Raw genomic sequence first — 15,298 nt, forward strand, 5'->3', positions numbered from 1 at the left:
TATGTGAACAAGCATATTTGGATTTAGTAACTCCAGTGTGTTTATTTTATGTCAGCACTAAGAAAAGGGGGTGGGAAGCAGGTGTTGCTGCCGCTTGTTTGTGTGGGCCTGAACCTCTGTCACTCTGGTGTGGGCTCCTAGGCTGTCAGCTGCTCCATTTGATTATGACTTGTCCTTGACTGTGGAAGGTTCAGGTCTATAGAGACAGCATATTGGAAAAAAACAAGCTGGGTAGATTGCTGGAAAGAGCCTGCTGGGGCTTGGTGCCTGCCTGCCTGCCTGCCGCCTGCCCCTTGGAGAAGCCAGTTTATCGAGGCATCTTGACTCTCTCCTCTCGGAATTTAGATTGCCTGCCTGTTCCTATAGAGTTATCAGAATTTTATATGCTATGAAAATGTTCCATTCAACATCTTGGAAGGCACCAAGAGCTTGATTGAAAAGCTAATGCTGTTTGGCTTTTAATTAATATCCTTTCTTCCCCTGACAACTCCTACCTAACCTGGACCTTCCTGGACCTGCTAAGAACCACAGCTTCAGCTTCCGACTCAGAGGGTATAATTAGAGTGTGGATCTCTTTGTTTGATTTAGTGACTATAGAAGATTGGTTGAGGTAAGGAAACTTCCAGAACAACGAGGTATATAACTAACTACCAAGGGCTTCCTCTGGTAAATGTTTGACCATAAAACCCTAAGCTGCCAGTTTTCAGGAACCAAGAATTTGAGTAGTTCTTTCAAACTGTCTTTGCAGTATCCAGAAATAACAGCACACTGGGTTCAGAGTTGAACTTTTCGGGGAAGCTCATAGGGAAGACCCGAGCCTTTGAGATTACTTGTAAACATTTTCATTATTGTGTTTGTTTTTAAGTTGGGTTTCATTTGCTTGTTTGTTTTTCAGACAGTTACTAGCCCAGACTGGCTTCAAACTCCCTATAGCTGAAGTTTATTTTAACTTATATTTCTGCCTCCATCTGGGTTTCTGTAGTACTAGAGATCAAATCCAGTAGCCAGCACAAGAGTATGCTACCATGTCCATTTAAAATCTGTGGGTTTTTTGAGGGGGGGGGTTGTTTGTTTTTGTTTTATTTCATGAGCATTGGTGGTTCACCTGCATGTATGTCTGTGTGAGGGTGTCCGGATCCTCTGGAACTGGAGTTACAGACAGTTATGAGCTGCCGTATGTGTGCTGAGAATTGAACCAGGGTCCCCTGGAAGAGCAGCCAGTGCTCTTAACCACCGAGCCATCTCTCCAGCCCCCAAGTCTGAGTTTTTAATTTTAAATTTCTTTAGGAAGAAAGTTCAGTAGTTAAGATCACTGGCTGCTCTTCCAAAGGACCAGAGCTAGATTCCTAACCCCACCCCAACCCCCAACCCCCACTCTGGCCTCCACAGGCACTACATGCACATCCTGCAAACACATACACATTTAAAAAAAAATGTATGGGGAGGAACCTGTGTATGTGTGTCTGTGTCAGTGTGGAGGTCAGAGGACAATCTGCAGGAGTTGGTTCTCTCCACCATGTTTGTCCTAGTGACCAAACTCTGGTGTCCAGGTTTGCCAGTAAGCACCCTTGCTGACTGCCATCTTACTGACCCTGAAATCTGCAGTTTTAGATTATGTAAATCCAGGACTGGGTGCGGTGACACACACACCTTTAATCCCAGGATTCCAATTTTTGTTTGTTTGGTTTTGTTTTTTTGAGATAGTGTCTCTACATGGCCCTGGCTGTCCTGGAACTCAGCTATGTACAACAGGCTGGTCACAGAGATACACCTGCCTCTGGCATTCGCCACCACACCCAGCAAGAGACTATAATCCTTTATAACTAAATTATTAAAGGAAATAGAAGGCTCATTTTAGGAATTACCCAATGAGATACCAAACCACAAATTTAAAAAATAAGGGGTTTTTTTTGGGGGGGGGTGGGGGTTGGTGGTTTTTTTTATTTTGTGGAGGAGTTGTTGTTATTTGTTTGGTTGGGTTTTTGTTTTTTGTTTTTCAAGACAGGGTTTCTCTGTAACCTTGGCTGTCCTGGAACTCACTCTGTAGACCAGGCTGGCCTCTGACTCAGAGATCCACCTGCCTCTGTCTCCCAAGTGCTGGGATTAAAGGCGTGCACTGCCCTGCCGCTGCCGCCGCCCAGCATAAGGTATTTTTAATTATGGTGATCTAGAAAGCTGGCAAAATATAGTGAATGAACAAAGTTTAGTTAGTTTGGTTGAAGGAACTTTTTGAAAGGATACACAGAGGCATAAAGATCCTCTTTGAAGAACACCTTTCTGTTGCATTCAAGGGTTGTGCCTGTGTTTTTTACTATTATTATTATTTGGCTAACATACAGAGAAATGGGTTTCACTGACCATACTTTAATTATTTGTTCCCACCCTGCCCTTCCCCATCTCCCTATTTCCTCCTCTGGTTGGTCTTCCTCTCACCACTGCATTGGAATTCTACCTTTATCTATTCTACCTTTATAGTAAAAAAGGATAAAAGCATATTTGTTGAGGAACACAAAATGAAGGAAAGAACTTAAGGCTCCTATGGCTCTAGATCATGTGAGTTAAAGGTGTTTTAACTCTAGGTTGGGTTTGGATTGTTTTTTAAATCACTGTGGAGAATTTTTCAAGATTTTTTTTTCTTTTTTTTTTTTTTTTTTTTTTTTGTGTGTGTGTGTGTGTGTGTGTGTGTGTGTGTGTGTGTGTGTGTGTTGTAGTGTATGTGTCTCTGTGTGTGTATTTGTGTGAGAGGGTGTAGGATCCCCTGGAGCTGGAGTTACAGGCAATGTGAGCAGCCCAGTATGGGTGCTGGGAACAAAACTCAGGTCCTATGGAAAAGCAGCAAGTACTCTTAATCATGGGGCATCTTTCCAGCCTCTGGATTTGAATTTGGATTTCCACACTAGCTAGCCTATCTTGGATCACTGTGGACCAGCAACCTCGGGCCCATCACTTCTACTATTCCTTTTCATCTTGAGTAATGAAAGGACTGCATTCTGCTGGGAATGGTCACATGGCTTCTGTGCCCGGGGAAGCTCTATGGACTCTTGATAGATTAATGATAGCCTGTCATGGGGAGAGATGGCATGGGACTCTACTAGCTGTCACCCAGTCTCCATGTTATTTCAGGTGTGTTTTGCAGGAATTCACTTAGTTGTCACAATGTAACAAGCAGGAAGCAGATGTAGCCTAGTATTTTTTTTTTTTTTTGCCCATGACAAAGGGGCAAATAGATATACTTAGAGAGTCTACATGTTTCTCAGGACTCTAACCTTCAAGTTCAAGGAGTTGCTTCCTAACAGGCTTTTATAATCCTCTAGAAACCATTCACTCATGAATTTAGCTAAGCTTTCATTTTTGTTTTGTTTTGTCTTTTGAGATAGGGTCTCCCCGCGTAACCTTGGCTGGCCTGGAACTCACTGTGTTGACCAGGCTGGCCTTGAACTCACAGAGATCTGCCTGGGATTAAAGGGTGTGCTCCTCCATGGCTGGTTTCCTGGACTCCATCTTTAATCTCAGCACTATTCACAGTGAGTTGGGGAGACTGGGGGTGAATCAGTTTTCCCCTCTCAATCTCCCCTAACCCCAGCCATCCAAACTGCAGTTGGGGCTGTTAGGTGGGGATAAGTATGGAATAAATATGGAATCTGCTTTAAAACATGTTAATAGGTTAGAGAACTAGGCAGTTCTTACCTTGTTACCACAATACTGTAAGGTTCTCTTCATTTGCCAGCTAACCTTACTTTATTGAGTTAGGTGAAGGTGATAAACACAGCTAGCTGAAGAGAGAGTTCCTAGTTCTTATTGTTAACCTGTGCACATGCAGATGCATCTGGCCATTGTAGTCATTGCCTAGCATTATAATGGAAAGCTGCACCCGCCTCTTGGCTGCCTTCCTGGCCTTTGTATGATGTTGGGAGATTTGGGAAATGCCAGCAACACAGAGACAACAAAACCTAAGCAGAATCTCTGCAAATACCACAGATGGTTTGACCATGTGGAATAAAGACATTGCAAAGCGAAATGATGGTTTCAATAAGACTTGAAGAATATATTGATGTGGCAGCATATGTCTGGATTTGTTTTTAGTTGTCTGAGACAGAATCATGCCCATACTAGTCTTGGAACTCTGAGCAACCAATCCTCCTGCCTTAGTTTAGTATTCTGAGTGCTGGGATTACAGGTCTGAGTCACTGTGCTTGGCTTGGATTTGTTTTTGAATCTCATCTTTAGAATACCTAAAGGCAGATTTAAAGGGTCATTTGAGAAAATGTTCTCCAGCATTGCCTTGTTGTACAGAGACAGATGGCTTGCTGTATCCGACATAGCATGTATGTCTGTGGGATCTGCTCATAAACATTGGAAATTATGTAGGAAATAATCCTACTCAAAAAGGTCATTGATTGTAATGCATTTTATTTTAATAGTTCATTTTATTATAATAGAAGATGTGGAGACTATTGTGGAAAAAGAAGGGACTTGACCTAAACTAGGTGCCTAGAGAAGGATTGGTATTAACCCACAGGAGAAAAATAGATGATGTATGCAGGAAACATAATAAATTTGGATTTATAATTAGAGCATGATGTCCTGGCAAAAGAGTAATAGCCAGGCATGGTACACCACCCACCCCCTCAATCCCAGGACTCAGGTGGCTGAGACAGATGGATTTCTGTGAGTTTGAGGCTAGCCTGGGCTACATAGTGAGTTCCAGACCAGCCATGACTACTCAGTGAGAACCCGTCTCAAAAAAAAAAATTTTTTTTTTCCCTGTAATCCTAATTTTGTTTGATACTAACTGTCTAGGACACTGTAAAACCTCTGGGTTCATGAGAAAGAATGTAAAGTCAGTTGTGGGCTTCCATTAGGAAGTACAGTTTATAAACTGGACTCAGAGAGGCAGAGAAAAGGAAGACTTTAGAGGTTTTTGAGTTAAGATACACTCACTGAATATTGGAAGTAGTAAGAGAGACCCAGAATACAGAGAAGATGAAAAAAAATCTGTTAGCTCTTATTTGACTTTAGTTATACATAGAAAACAGATCGACATTCTAGTTGGAATCGGCAGAGTTGACTGAATGAGACATAAGCAAAAGAAATAGTGCCATGTCTGTCATTGTGTCAAATATACCCCCTCACATACCTATAGTGACTGAGAAAATGAGGAACACGGGAAAGAATGGCATTTGTGGAGAGCTGGGAGGAAGACTGCGGTGTGAGACCTGTGTGTTCTACTTAACTGTCTGTCTCTCGGATGTCTGTAGCACAGACGTGCGTCCACTGCAGGAGTGGCGAGCTGAGTAAGAGACCGAGTTGTTCGTGCTCTCTGCAGCTTTGTCTGTTCTGCAGTAGACCCATGCTACAGAGGCTGAAAAGTGTTTCATTGATCATAATTCAGGACGGGGTAGCTTAGTAAAGTGCTTGTCTAGCAAGCATGAGGATCATCTGAGTTCAGTTCATCCTGAGAACTCACATTAAAAATAAATAAAAAAAACAAAAGACTGGGTGTGGTAGCATGGGTTTGAAATCTCAGCATTGGAGAGATGGGGACAGGTGCATCCCTGGGACTTACTGGCCAACTGGCCAGCCTAGCCTACTTGATGAGCTCTGGGCCAGTGAGAGGTGCCGGCTCAAAAAAACAAGATGAAAGATGAACAGCTCCTGAAGAATGAACCTGAGATTGTCCTTGGACCTCCACTTGAACACACGTGTGCATGTACATACACACATGCACATATAAAAAAAGAAAATTACATTTGGCCTTCTGATTGATTGCTTTTACCTTTCTTAAAACTGAACAAGAGCTCCTCGAATGAGAATGAAATAGAATTGTTTAAATGGGGTGGACCACAGCTTCCAATTCTTCATCTGAAAGCTCTTTTCTGCACATCTCCTTTTCTCAGTCTAGAGTACCTCATCTAAGTGTGCTCTTCCTTGTGGCCCTGGGTGATATGTTAAGTTAGTCCCTCTTCTTCCCTTTCCTGTGCCGCTTACGCCACAGTCCTTAAGCCCCACAGAGTGAGTATTCTACAGCCATAGGCCGTCAGCTCTGAGCGGGGAGCTGGGAATTCAGGCAGTAGTAAATAGTCCATCTTGTCATTGCATTTATGAAACTGAGTTGTTTTTAGATTTTCCAGAACTTATCTGTTTCTTCCTGTTTAATGGACCCTGAAAACAAACTTGATATCGCTGTGAGTCCCTAGAATGCTAGAGGTGTCTATTTGGATCACTTAAACTGGAGGTAAATGTAAATCTGCTTGTAATAGGCCTTGCCTTCAAAACGAAGTATTTAAGAGATATTTATGGGTTTTTAAGTAGGAATTAAATGAAATTCTTTGTGAAATGAGTTGATTTTGATCAGTATGTGACTTTAAATTTCTGCCTTTGACTTACAAGAATTGGAATTTAACTTTTTTTTTTTTTCTGGTTTTTCGAGACAGAGTTTCTCAGTGTAGTTTTGGTGCCTGTCCTGGAACTTGCTCTGTAGACCAGGCTGGCCTCGAACTCACAGAGATCCGCCTGGCTCTGCCTCCCGAGTGCTGGGATTAAAGGCTTGCTAAAACTTCTTTAATGAAGTCTTGTAAGTCATATGTCTTAATACAGTCTCACATGGGATGTTGAGATAGATGCCAGAGAGGCAGAGAAGGGACCTGTGCAGGGTCAGGGGAAACCAGTGCAGACTCTAAGACTAGAAGCCTGGCCTCCGGAGTCATGAAGTTGGTGCTTTTTCCAGCCTATTCTTGGTTCATGCTGACTTTGTCTTTGAGCTCTTTGACTGCTTAGGATCAGTTTGACTATCACTAGGAAGCTTTTTCTGTGTTCCATTTCTCTCCTTGGACAATGTTGTGGTGCCTTGGTGTTTGCTTTTTAACTTTATTTTAACTTACTTTAGTGACTCCACCCTGTGTGCAGGCTTCAGAGATAATGCTCAGCACTGTGCAGATGTCAGTAAACGGATAGACCGAGTAACCACGTGAGTGTCCTTCCTTTATTTCAGGAATGCCTCTGGCTCAGGCAGTAGCCATTCTTCAGAAGCATTGTCGCATCATCAAAAATGTCCAGGTTCTCTACAGTGAGCAGGTGAGTAGAGTGGTGGCTGACTTGTTTACTGAAAGAGCAACCTTGGTCAGTGAGTGGGTTTACCCCCCAGAGGAGACACTCTGAGGAGGCTAGCTGGGGGAGTCCCTGCATTCCAGCAGGAGAGTCTGAGGTCAGTTTTCAGGGATGTCTTCTTGGTTTGGAAACTTAGGTTTTGATAATCTGGTGCTGCCAGGTTTAGAAAGAAGAGCAGTTAAACTACCTGGTTTTTTTGTTGTTTTGTTTTGTTTTTTGTTTTGTTTAAATCTGTTCTTACCTATTGACCCTTAAAATGGGGACCTTTTCATGAGAAATCACCTCAAGCTGTCTCTGACTCTAAAGTGCTTGTTGCACCTTCTTTTGTGATTAAAAGTGTGTCACTTCTGCTTGTTGATTGTCTTATGTTCAGACTATTGCAGGAAAGATCTCTAGCTAGCAGAGCATATGAGTTGAAAGGAAGCTCACCCTCCCTTCTCTTCTTCTCCAAGACCATCTCCTCTCCACTGAGCTGAAGCCTGCAGTTCTGGGACATTAGAACATAGGCAGCTTTGTGAATTAGCCTTTGTGTTGCAAAGCTTTGGGAACCAGTTTGAGCCTCCCGAGGCCAAAGGCTGTCCCCGTGGCTTTGCTGAGACTCTGAGTACTGGCTTGATGTTTTAATAAGTTTCAACTCTTAAAGCAGACAACAGCTTGTTTTTGACAAGAAGAAATGTTTTAGATTATAAGTGGGTAAGATTTCTGTGAGGCTTCCCAATTTGGCTGAGAGCAACGACTATATTAGGCCTGTTACCGCTACCAGAGATAAGTTCTGCAGTATCCTTAGCCACTCTGAAGGTCTGCTAAGAAGGGGAGGGCTTAGTCTCCAGGCAAGTGCTTAGGTATCCATGTGGTATCTGCCACAAAATATGAACTTGGCAGAATGTACAGGGGTTCCTTGAGTCATGGTGACAGAGTGGGTTCTCATTTAAAGGATGGATGGTGGCTTTTTAAACTCTCTGCTCTCAGTCATCCCTAGTAATCTTACAGGTAGTGGCCATTAAAACAGGAAGTGGGCTTGCTTGTAAACCTTGAGCTGAAGTATGATTGTCACTCTGGAGACTGAATGGCTTTGAAAATAGCCTTTATGCTGTCTAACCATTTTGTACAAATACTTGGTTCTCCGGTCATTTGTCATTCCAGTGTTTGCAGAAAGCTAACATTAAGTTCATTTTCCCCAGTATTTTCTTTTAATTGTATTAGTGTTTTGCCTGTGTGAATATATGCACCAGGTGCATACAATGCCCGGTGCCTGCAGAAGCCAGAAAAGGGTATGGATCCCTGAAACTGGAGTTAACAGGTGGTTGTAAGCCACCGTGTGGGTGTTGGGAACTGAACTTGAGTCCTCCGCAAAAGCAGCAAGTGCTCTTAACCACTGAGCCATCTCTCCAGCTCCTCCCTAATATCTTCTGAACATCTGTAACTATTAGTAGACACAGTTGGCTTTGGAATTTTAAGACCAGGTTTTATGTAGCCAGGGCTGGGCTTGAACATCTGAGCCTCCTGTCTCTACCTCCCAAGTGCTGAGATTACAGACAGATGATACTATGCCCAACTAAAAACATGAATTTTTGAGTCTAGCATTACATTCCTATTTTTTTAGTTGTGTGGTTTGTGAAAACTTAGTAACTAGTCTGTCATTCATATATTATTAGAACAGTCTTTTGAGACAGTCTTGGCTGGCCTGTAACTCACTATATAGATCAGGTTGTCCTCAAACTCAAGCAGCTATCGGCCTGCCTCTGCCTCCCAGATGTTGGAACTAAGGCTGTGTGTTGGGCTTTGAACAGTGTTTGATGAGGGTCTAAAGATGCTATTGGAAGCTGGGAGATGGTGACGCACATCTGTAATCCCAGCACTTAGGAGGCAGAGGCAGGTATATGTTTGAGGCCAGCCTGGTCTACAGAGTGAGTTCCAGGATAGCCAGAGTTGTTACACAGAGAAACACTGTCTGGGTGGGGGGGGGGGGGGGGATGCTCTGGTGTAGTCCTGTTTTTCAGACAGAATCTTACTATGTAGTCCAGACTGTAATCCTTCTGTCTCAGCTTTCTAAGTGCTGGGATCACCAGTATGTGTCAACACACTGCCTTTGTGGTGCTTCTGAAATTCAGTTCTGTCCTGTCCAGTCTTAATTTTCTTTTTACTTCCAAGTGCAAAAAACATATTGCTCCTATTAAAAGTTACAGAAAAAAAATTTTTTTTCATCCTGTCCTTTCTTTCTCCTTTTTGGTATACTAAGCAAGTACTCTACCACTAAGGTACATTCCCATCATGGAAATACCTTATCTGTACAACTCACACCTTGGAACTTAACACAAAGATCAAGTGACTCCATCTTATTTAGAGGGCAGAGCAAGTGTTGATGGTACCCCCTGGGTCTGCTGCCTTGTGAGTGAGAAGAGCAAACCGTTTGAGATAATTCCAGAAGGCTCTTTGGAGGGAACTTCCCTATAAGGCCTACTGGGGTAGCATCTGGCTTTCTAATTTATGTCTTTGTCTCTTAAAACCACACCTCTGTTACTCATTTTGTTTACTTTAGTTTAAAAAAAAAAACCCTAGACCTTTTGAGCAGCTTGTGCCAGTTGAGTTTGAGATAGTGGGATTTTTCCCTTCGATTTGTAGTAGTCTGTCAGTTAGTTCTGTGAGAGTCTTTGAGATGTTAAGTCTTTGAATTGATTACATTGGGATAGAAGCAGGAAGGTTAAGGCAGACATTGTTCTGACCTACCCTCCTTGACCTCAGAACAACCTTGGAGGAAAGAGGTGACAGTACTCTGGGTGGGAACCAGAGTCATGAAAGCTCTAAGAGACATCTAAGGTCATCAGAGCTCTATTCACAGATGTGTCCTGCCACTCCCCACAGGGCTAGGGACAGATGTAGAAATGTGACTCCTTAGATCTTAAACTTGGGCTTTTCAGAAAGAAGCATTTATAGGTGGGGGGGGCAGAGAAAGAAGAGTTCTTCTGTCTTTTGTATTACTAGGTCATGAGGTGTTTCTTATTCCAAGAATTTGGCCCAAAATACTCAAACAAGTGATCACTATGGATAGTACCGAGAGCCTGGGTGAGCTGACATGCACAACCAGTACCTTGCCAAGTTTGGATCCTGAGGCTTTTCTAATGACATGTTCTACTAATAGGCTTCTCTGTTAGTGTAATGGCAGAAAACTATTAAGGTAGATGTCACCCTGTGGCCCCAAGAAAATGACCTGTTTACTACTTTTTGTCTGTTTCTCCCCTTATTTCTACTAAAGTCTGAAAGGGAAAAGGCTCTTTCCAGCCAACATTTTAAAGCAGGAGTTGCAGGTCAGAAGTAAGAGACAGTGAGTTCTGGTGTGTGTGTGTGTGTGTGTGTGTGTGTGTGTGTGTGTGTGTGTGTTTCCTAACTTCATTAGTGGAGTGAAAGGGACTGTCTTACATATCTCCTCTGTGTTGCATTTTTGTTGTATGGCTTTTCAGTAGATGCTGGTGAATAAATCAGTTGTTCAAAGTGTGTTTTATTTTTGTTTTGTAGTCTCCTCTAAGCCATGACCTCATCCTTAACCTGACTCAGGACGGGATCAAACTACTGTTTGATGCTTTCAATCAGAGACTTAAGGTAACCATAATTGACAACTATAGTTTCATATCTGGCTGGTCCAGTCTGTCTGGAGTTGATTAATATGTGCTATTGTGAGGTGTTTTGAAAACTTATATTTTGGAAACTTTGGGTATAGACTTCTTTGGTTCAAAGACCACAGCGTAGAAAACTAAAGCTGTGTCTATTCCTCTAAAGGTAGGTAAAAAAAATGGAACTAAACTAAGCTGGGATGGTTGAAAGGAGTTTTTGTTGTCCTTTGCTCAAGAGCTAATAAGAGTGTTGTAGATTTGGGGGAGCATGCTGGGAGAAGGAGAAAGGGTATTGATAAAAATGCTGTAGAGAAGTTAACCTAAATCTTGTTTAAAAGGTGCTGAGAATGGAGCCTAACTACAGACTTTAGTCAGGTTTATATGTCTTGTTTTTACACCAGACAGTGTAACCTAGAAGACTGAAAATAGAAATTTCTTCTGGGATTTATGGTTTGCTGTTAATCTTACCAGTAGTGAGTTGATTCTTTAACCCCATTGTGGAAATTTAACAACTTGCTGGTGTGTAGGGTATCTTAATGGGCACTGGTGTGCAGTTTGCCAGCACCTATTCAGTCCAGGATGTTTTTAATACACTCTGTTTTCAAATGCCTGGACTGCACAGGTTAATCATGTGACACTAAGCTAATGCCTCAGAGTCATGAGGTTAGATGGCACACCAGTGCTGTTTTCCTGCTTAGGCTAGGAAGTAGCCCTTCCAAAGGTGACATGCTTCCCAGCTCCTGTCATCCAGTCACAAGAAGAGAAAATAGGACACGGAAAGGATTTCCCTGGAGATCCTTCTGGGAGGTTGTTGGCCAGCCATAGTTGTAGCTGTCAGAGAGAGAATGCCTGCATCCTCTACAAGCAGAGCTTCTGGCTGAAAGTAGACAGTCTCTGTTAGCGCAAGGTCCTGACCTCAGTGAAATGGCAGCCAGTTTGGCATGGCGTACTGCCGTGCTTGGGCATTCTGAAGGGGACCCTGGCTACCTTCTGAATCATGCTGTTCCTGTCTTCCTTTGCAGGGCCTCTCTTAGCACCAGCTTCCACACTTACAAGCTTCATACTGCCCTTAAGTAGCTGCATATGAGGTAGACTTACCCAGTATGCATTAATACCTTCCCTGTGCAAAATAAGTCATTACCCATGGCTTAATGGGACCAGTGAACAGCTCACACAAGTTTGAGTAAAAGGATTCCTTTAGGTGCCAAAAAAGGCCCAGCAGACAGCCATTCTTTCCACAGCTTAGTAATTGTGGGGAGGTTTCTAACTTGAGTCAGTGTCATGTTGTTGTTGGTGGTGTGTATGTGTGTGTGTGTACATGTAGAGGTCAGTTCTCTCTACATGTGGGTCCTGGGGGTTGAACTCAGGTCCTCTGGCTTGGTGGCGAGTGCCTTTACCCTCTGAGCCATCTTACCAGCACCAGTGCTAATGCTTAAAAAAAAAGTTAGGAGCAGGGCTGGGAATATATATTAGTAGAGTGCCTGCCCTTGGTTCAGTCCCTATCACCATATGAACCAAGAGTGGTAGCACATACCTGTAACTCCAGCCCTGGGAGAGAGAGGCATGAGGATCAAGAGTTCAAGATCATCCTTGACTACATAGGGACTTGTAGGCCAGCCTGGGCTACATGAGACCCTGTCTCAAAAAAAGAAAAAAGGAGCTGGGTGTGGGTGCAGAGACAGGCAGATCTATCTCTAAGTTTGAAGCCAGCCTGGTCTACAGAGCTAGCTCCAGGACAGCCAAGGCTACACAAAGAAACCCTGTCTTTAAAAAAACCAAAAATCAAAAAAAAAAAGAAAAGTTAGGTATGGTCTCTTGTCAGAAGTTCAGTGCTTTTGAATGTGAGGTGAATGTCCCGGTTTCTGTGTCAGTGCTGATGCTCCCCACAACCTCTTCCACATCTGAGCTCAGAGTGACAGGCCAAACCAGACATGGAGCCAGCTCTGCTTGTGCCTGCCCCCACTGGAGGAGTAAATGGGGCCCCCAACCCCCAACCAGCTATGTTGTTGGCTGCCAAGCCATGACATCACAGTGTCAAGGACTTTGTTGTGTGTATTACTTGGTGCCAGTAATGCCTGAGTGTTCAGTGCCTTTTCATTTGTCTCTGCTCTGACTCCTGGCATTTCATCTGAGACTGAACCTATTAAAGGGACAACTTCACAAGGGCCCTCAGGATCTTCAGGTTCAACCAGATCCCCTTTATGAGGGATATAATCAGTTGTACTGATGGACCTCTTCCTCCATCATTTTATATTGTAAATAAATTAAGCTAATTTGAGAGTTGTTTTGTTTTTTGTTTGTTTTTGTTGTTTGTTTGGTTTGGTTTTTTGTTTTTCAAGACAGGGTTTCTCTGTAGCCCTGGCTGTCCTTTAGCTTACTTTGTAGACCAGACTGGCCTCTGCCTCCCTAATGCTGGGATTAAAGGTGTGTGCCAACACACTCTGCTGGTTTTTGTGTTTTATAATATATTAATTATGACTTGGGGCTTGATGTATTGGTGCACACCTTTAATCCCAGTACTTGAGAAGCAGAGGCAGGAAGATCTCCAAGTTCAAGGCCAGCTTGGTCTATCTTGTGAGTCCTGAGCCATCCAGGGATACATAGTGAGACCTTGTCTCCAAAAAAGAAAAAAAAAAAATTGATGTAGAAGAGGAAAAGGTCACAATACTGAACACATAGCAATAGGATATGTTTCCTGGAATGTGGCATTGTCTTGTAGAATGATATGTGTTCCAGTATGGCTCAGCTTGGATAAGATGTAAGGACCTTGATTGAAAGCATCTACATCACTTAGACAATATTAAAAGAGGGGAAGTTAAGGCTGGGTGTTTTGCCACATACCTTGTAGTCCCAGCAGTTGGGAAGCAGGGACAAAAGAGTCATTGCAAGTTGTTGGAGGACAGCCAGGGCTATATAATGAGATTCTATCTCAATATGAGAGAGAGAGAGAGAGAGAGAGAGAGAGAGAGAGAGAGAGAGAGAGAGAGAGAGAGAGAGAGAGAGAGAGAGAAATTTATGGAGGAAAGTCATGATTTGTGTTTTCCTTTCTGGTCTTGTTCTTTATTTGGAGATAGTATCTTACTATTTGCTCAAGCTAGTGTTAGATTCATCACTCCAAGTGATGGTCTATCCTCAGCCTCCTGAGTAGATAAGACTACAGCTGTGCAACATCACACATGGCTCTTCCCCCTCCCCAAATTTAAGATGAGAACAAAAGATAACATGCAGTACTTCAGGAGAATCTTTTGCTGAATGGTCAAGTTGAGACCATATTAAACATACGTTATATTGCTAAGCTGTGCCCTCAAATTTGCTTTTGGGAAGTGTATTTTGCTTGAGACAGAATCTCAAATAGCTCAGGCTGGGCTTGAATTCTCCTGCCATAGCCTCTGAAGTACATCTGTCTTTGTATCAACTTGAACATTTACAGCTCCTAAACAATTTTTTATTTTTTAGGTGATTGAAGTTTATGACTTGACAAAAGTAAAGTTAAAATATTGGTAAGTTTTCTCCCTTACTGATGTGTTATATTTGGTACAGACCAGCTTTATCTACTATCTTCATTACTACCTTCAATACTAAAGGATTTCATATCCAGCAGTCCAGGAATTACAGCCTGGTACTATAGTTCCCTGAGGCAGCCTCCCAGCCTGCTCAGATTCTTGAGGAAGTAAGCCTCATTAAGAACATGCTGGGTGTTTAATACATTACATGTATATATAAAATCTAGTTCAGCTCTCTTAACAGAGTACCACTTCAGCTCAGGAATGCTATGACAGCCTCCTGAGTCATAACTGCCCTTCCCTGCATAGCCTTTCTTTGTCACCTCTGTTTGGGTTTTTCTGAGTAACAGAAATGGAACAAACCAGGTAGCTCTGACTCCAAAACCAGCACTAAGGAGACAGCCGTTTCAGAGCAGAAGCTGCCAGTTTTAGAACGAGAACAGAGAGAGAAACAAAGATGGCAGCAGCCACCCGCACCTGCCGTGGAGCTCCGGGGAGTCTGAGACCCGTGGAGGCTCTGAAGGGTGGGTGACAGGGCGGCAGGAAAGGAGTCTGCAGAGCCCGAAGTAGCTCCAGAACAACCTAAAATAAAAAGAATGAGAACAGGATGGCCTGTACAAGCCTTAGATACTTGAGCCTTGGTTGGCAGAGTGCTGTGCTCACATTTAGAACACAACTTTCAGGGGCTAGGAATAAATTGAGCTCCAGTGGTGGTGAGCTTACCTGGCATACATGGCCCTGGGTTCATTCCCCAGAACTGCGACAACCAGACAGACTACCTTCCAGTAAGCCTGTGTAGGCTTCTCCTTACTGGAAACATGACAGAGACCCGATTCCTGGGGCAGTTCAGACACCGTTTGCTGATAGAGGAATGGACAGACAAGTATGCAAGATCCATTTGTTCTTTTAGTGTTACTTTCTAGAACCTTCTTACCTCAAGGTCTGTCTTGTCTTCTCTGTCCTTTTTGTTTGGAGCCAGTAATGTATTGGGAAGCCAGAAAGTCAGCTCTGTATATGGTCTTCCAAGAATTGACCTATTTCTTACCTAATTAATTCTTCTTGTTTGCAATTTATTTAATT

At 43.0% G+C, this 15,298-nt stretch overlaps 1 protein-coding gene across 1 annotated transcript in view; it reads left to right on the forward strand.

The window, feature by feature from the left end:
- Window positions 1–15,298, forward strand: part of Phaf1 (phagophore assembly factor 1) — a 30,468-nt gene that overhangs the window by 980 nt on the left and 14,190 nt on the right. The window contains exons 2-4 of the mRNA XM_006986779.4: window positions 6,992–7,074; window positions 10,621–10,704; window positions 14,172–14,215. Of these exons, the coding sequence (XP_006986841.1) occupies window positions 6,992–7,074; window positions 10,621–10,704; window positions 14,172–14,215 (211 nt within the window). The remainder of the gene's footprint in view (window positions 1–6,991; window positions 7,075–10,620; window positions 10,705–14,171; window positions 14,216–15,298) is intronic.

Source organism: Peromyscus maniculatus, chromosome 5, assembly GCF_049852395.1.
Source record: "Peromyscus maniculatus bairdii isolate BWxNUB_F1_BW_parent chromosome 5, HU_Pman_BW_mat_3.1, whole genome shotgun sequence".
NCBI lineage: Eukaryota > Metazoa > Chordata > Mammalia > Rodentia > Cricetidae > Peromyscus > Peromyscus maniculatus.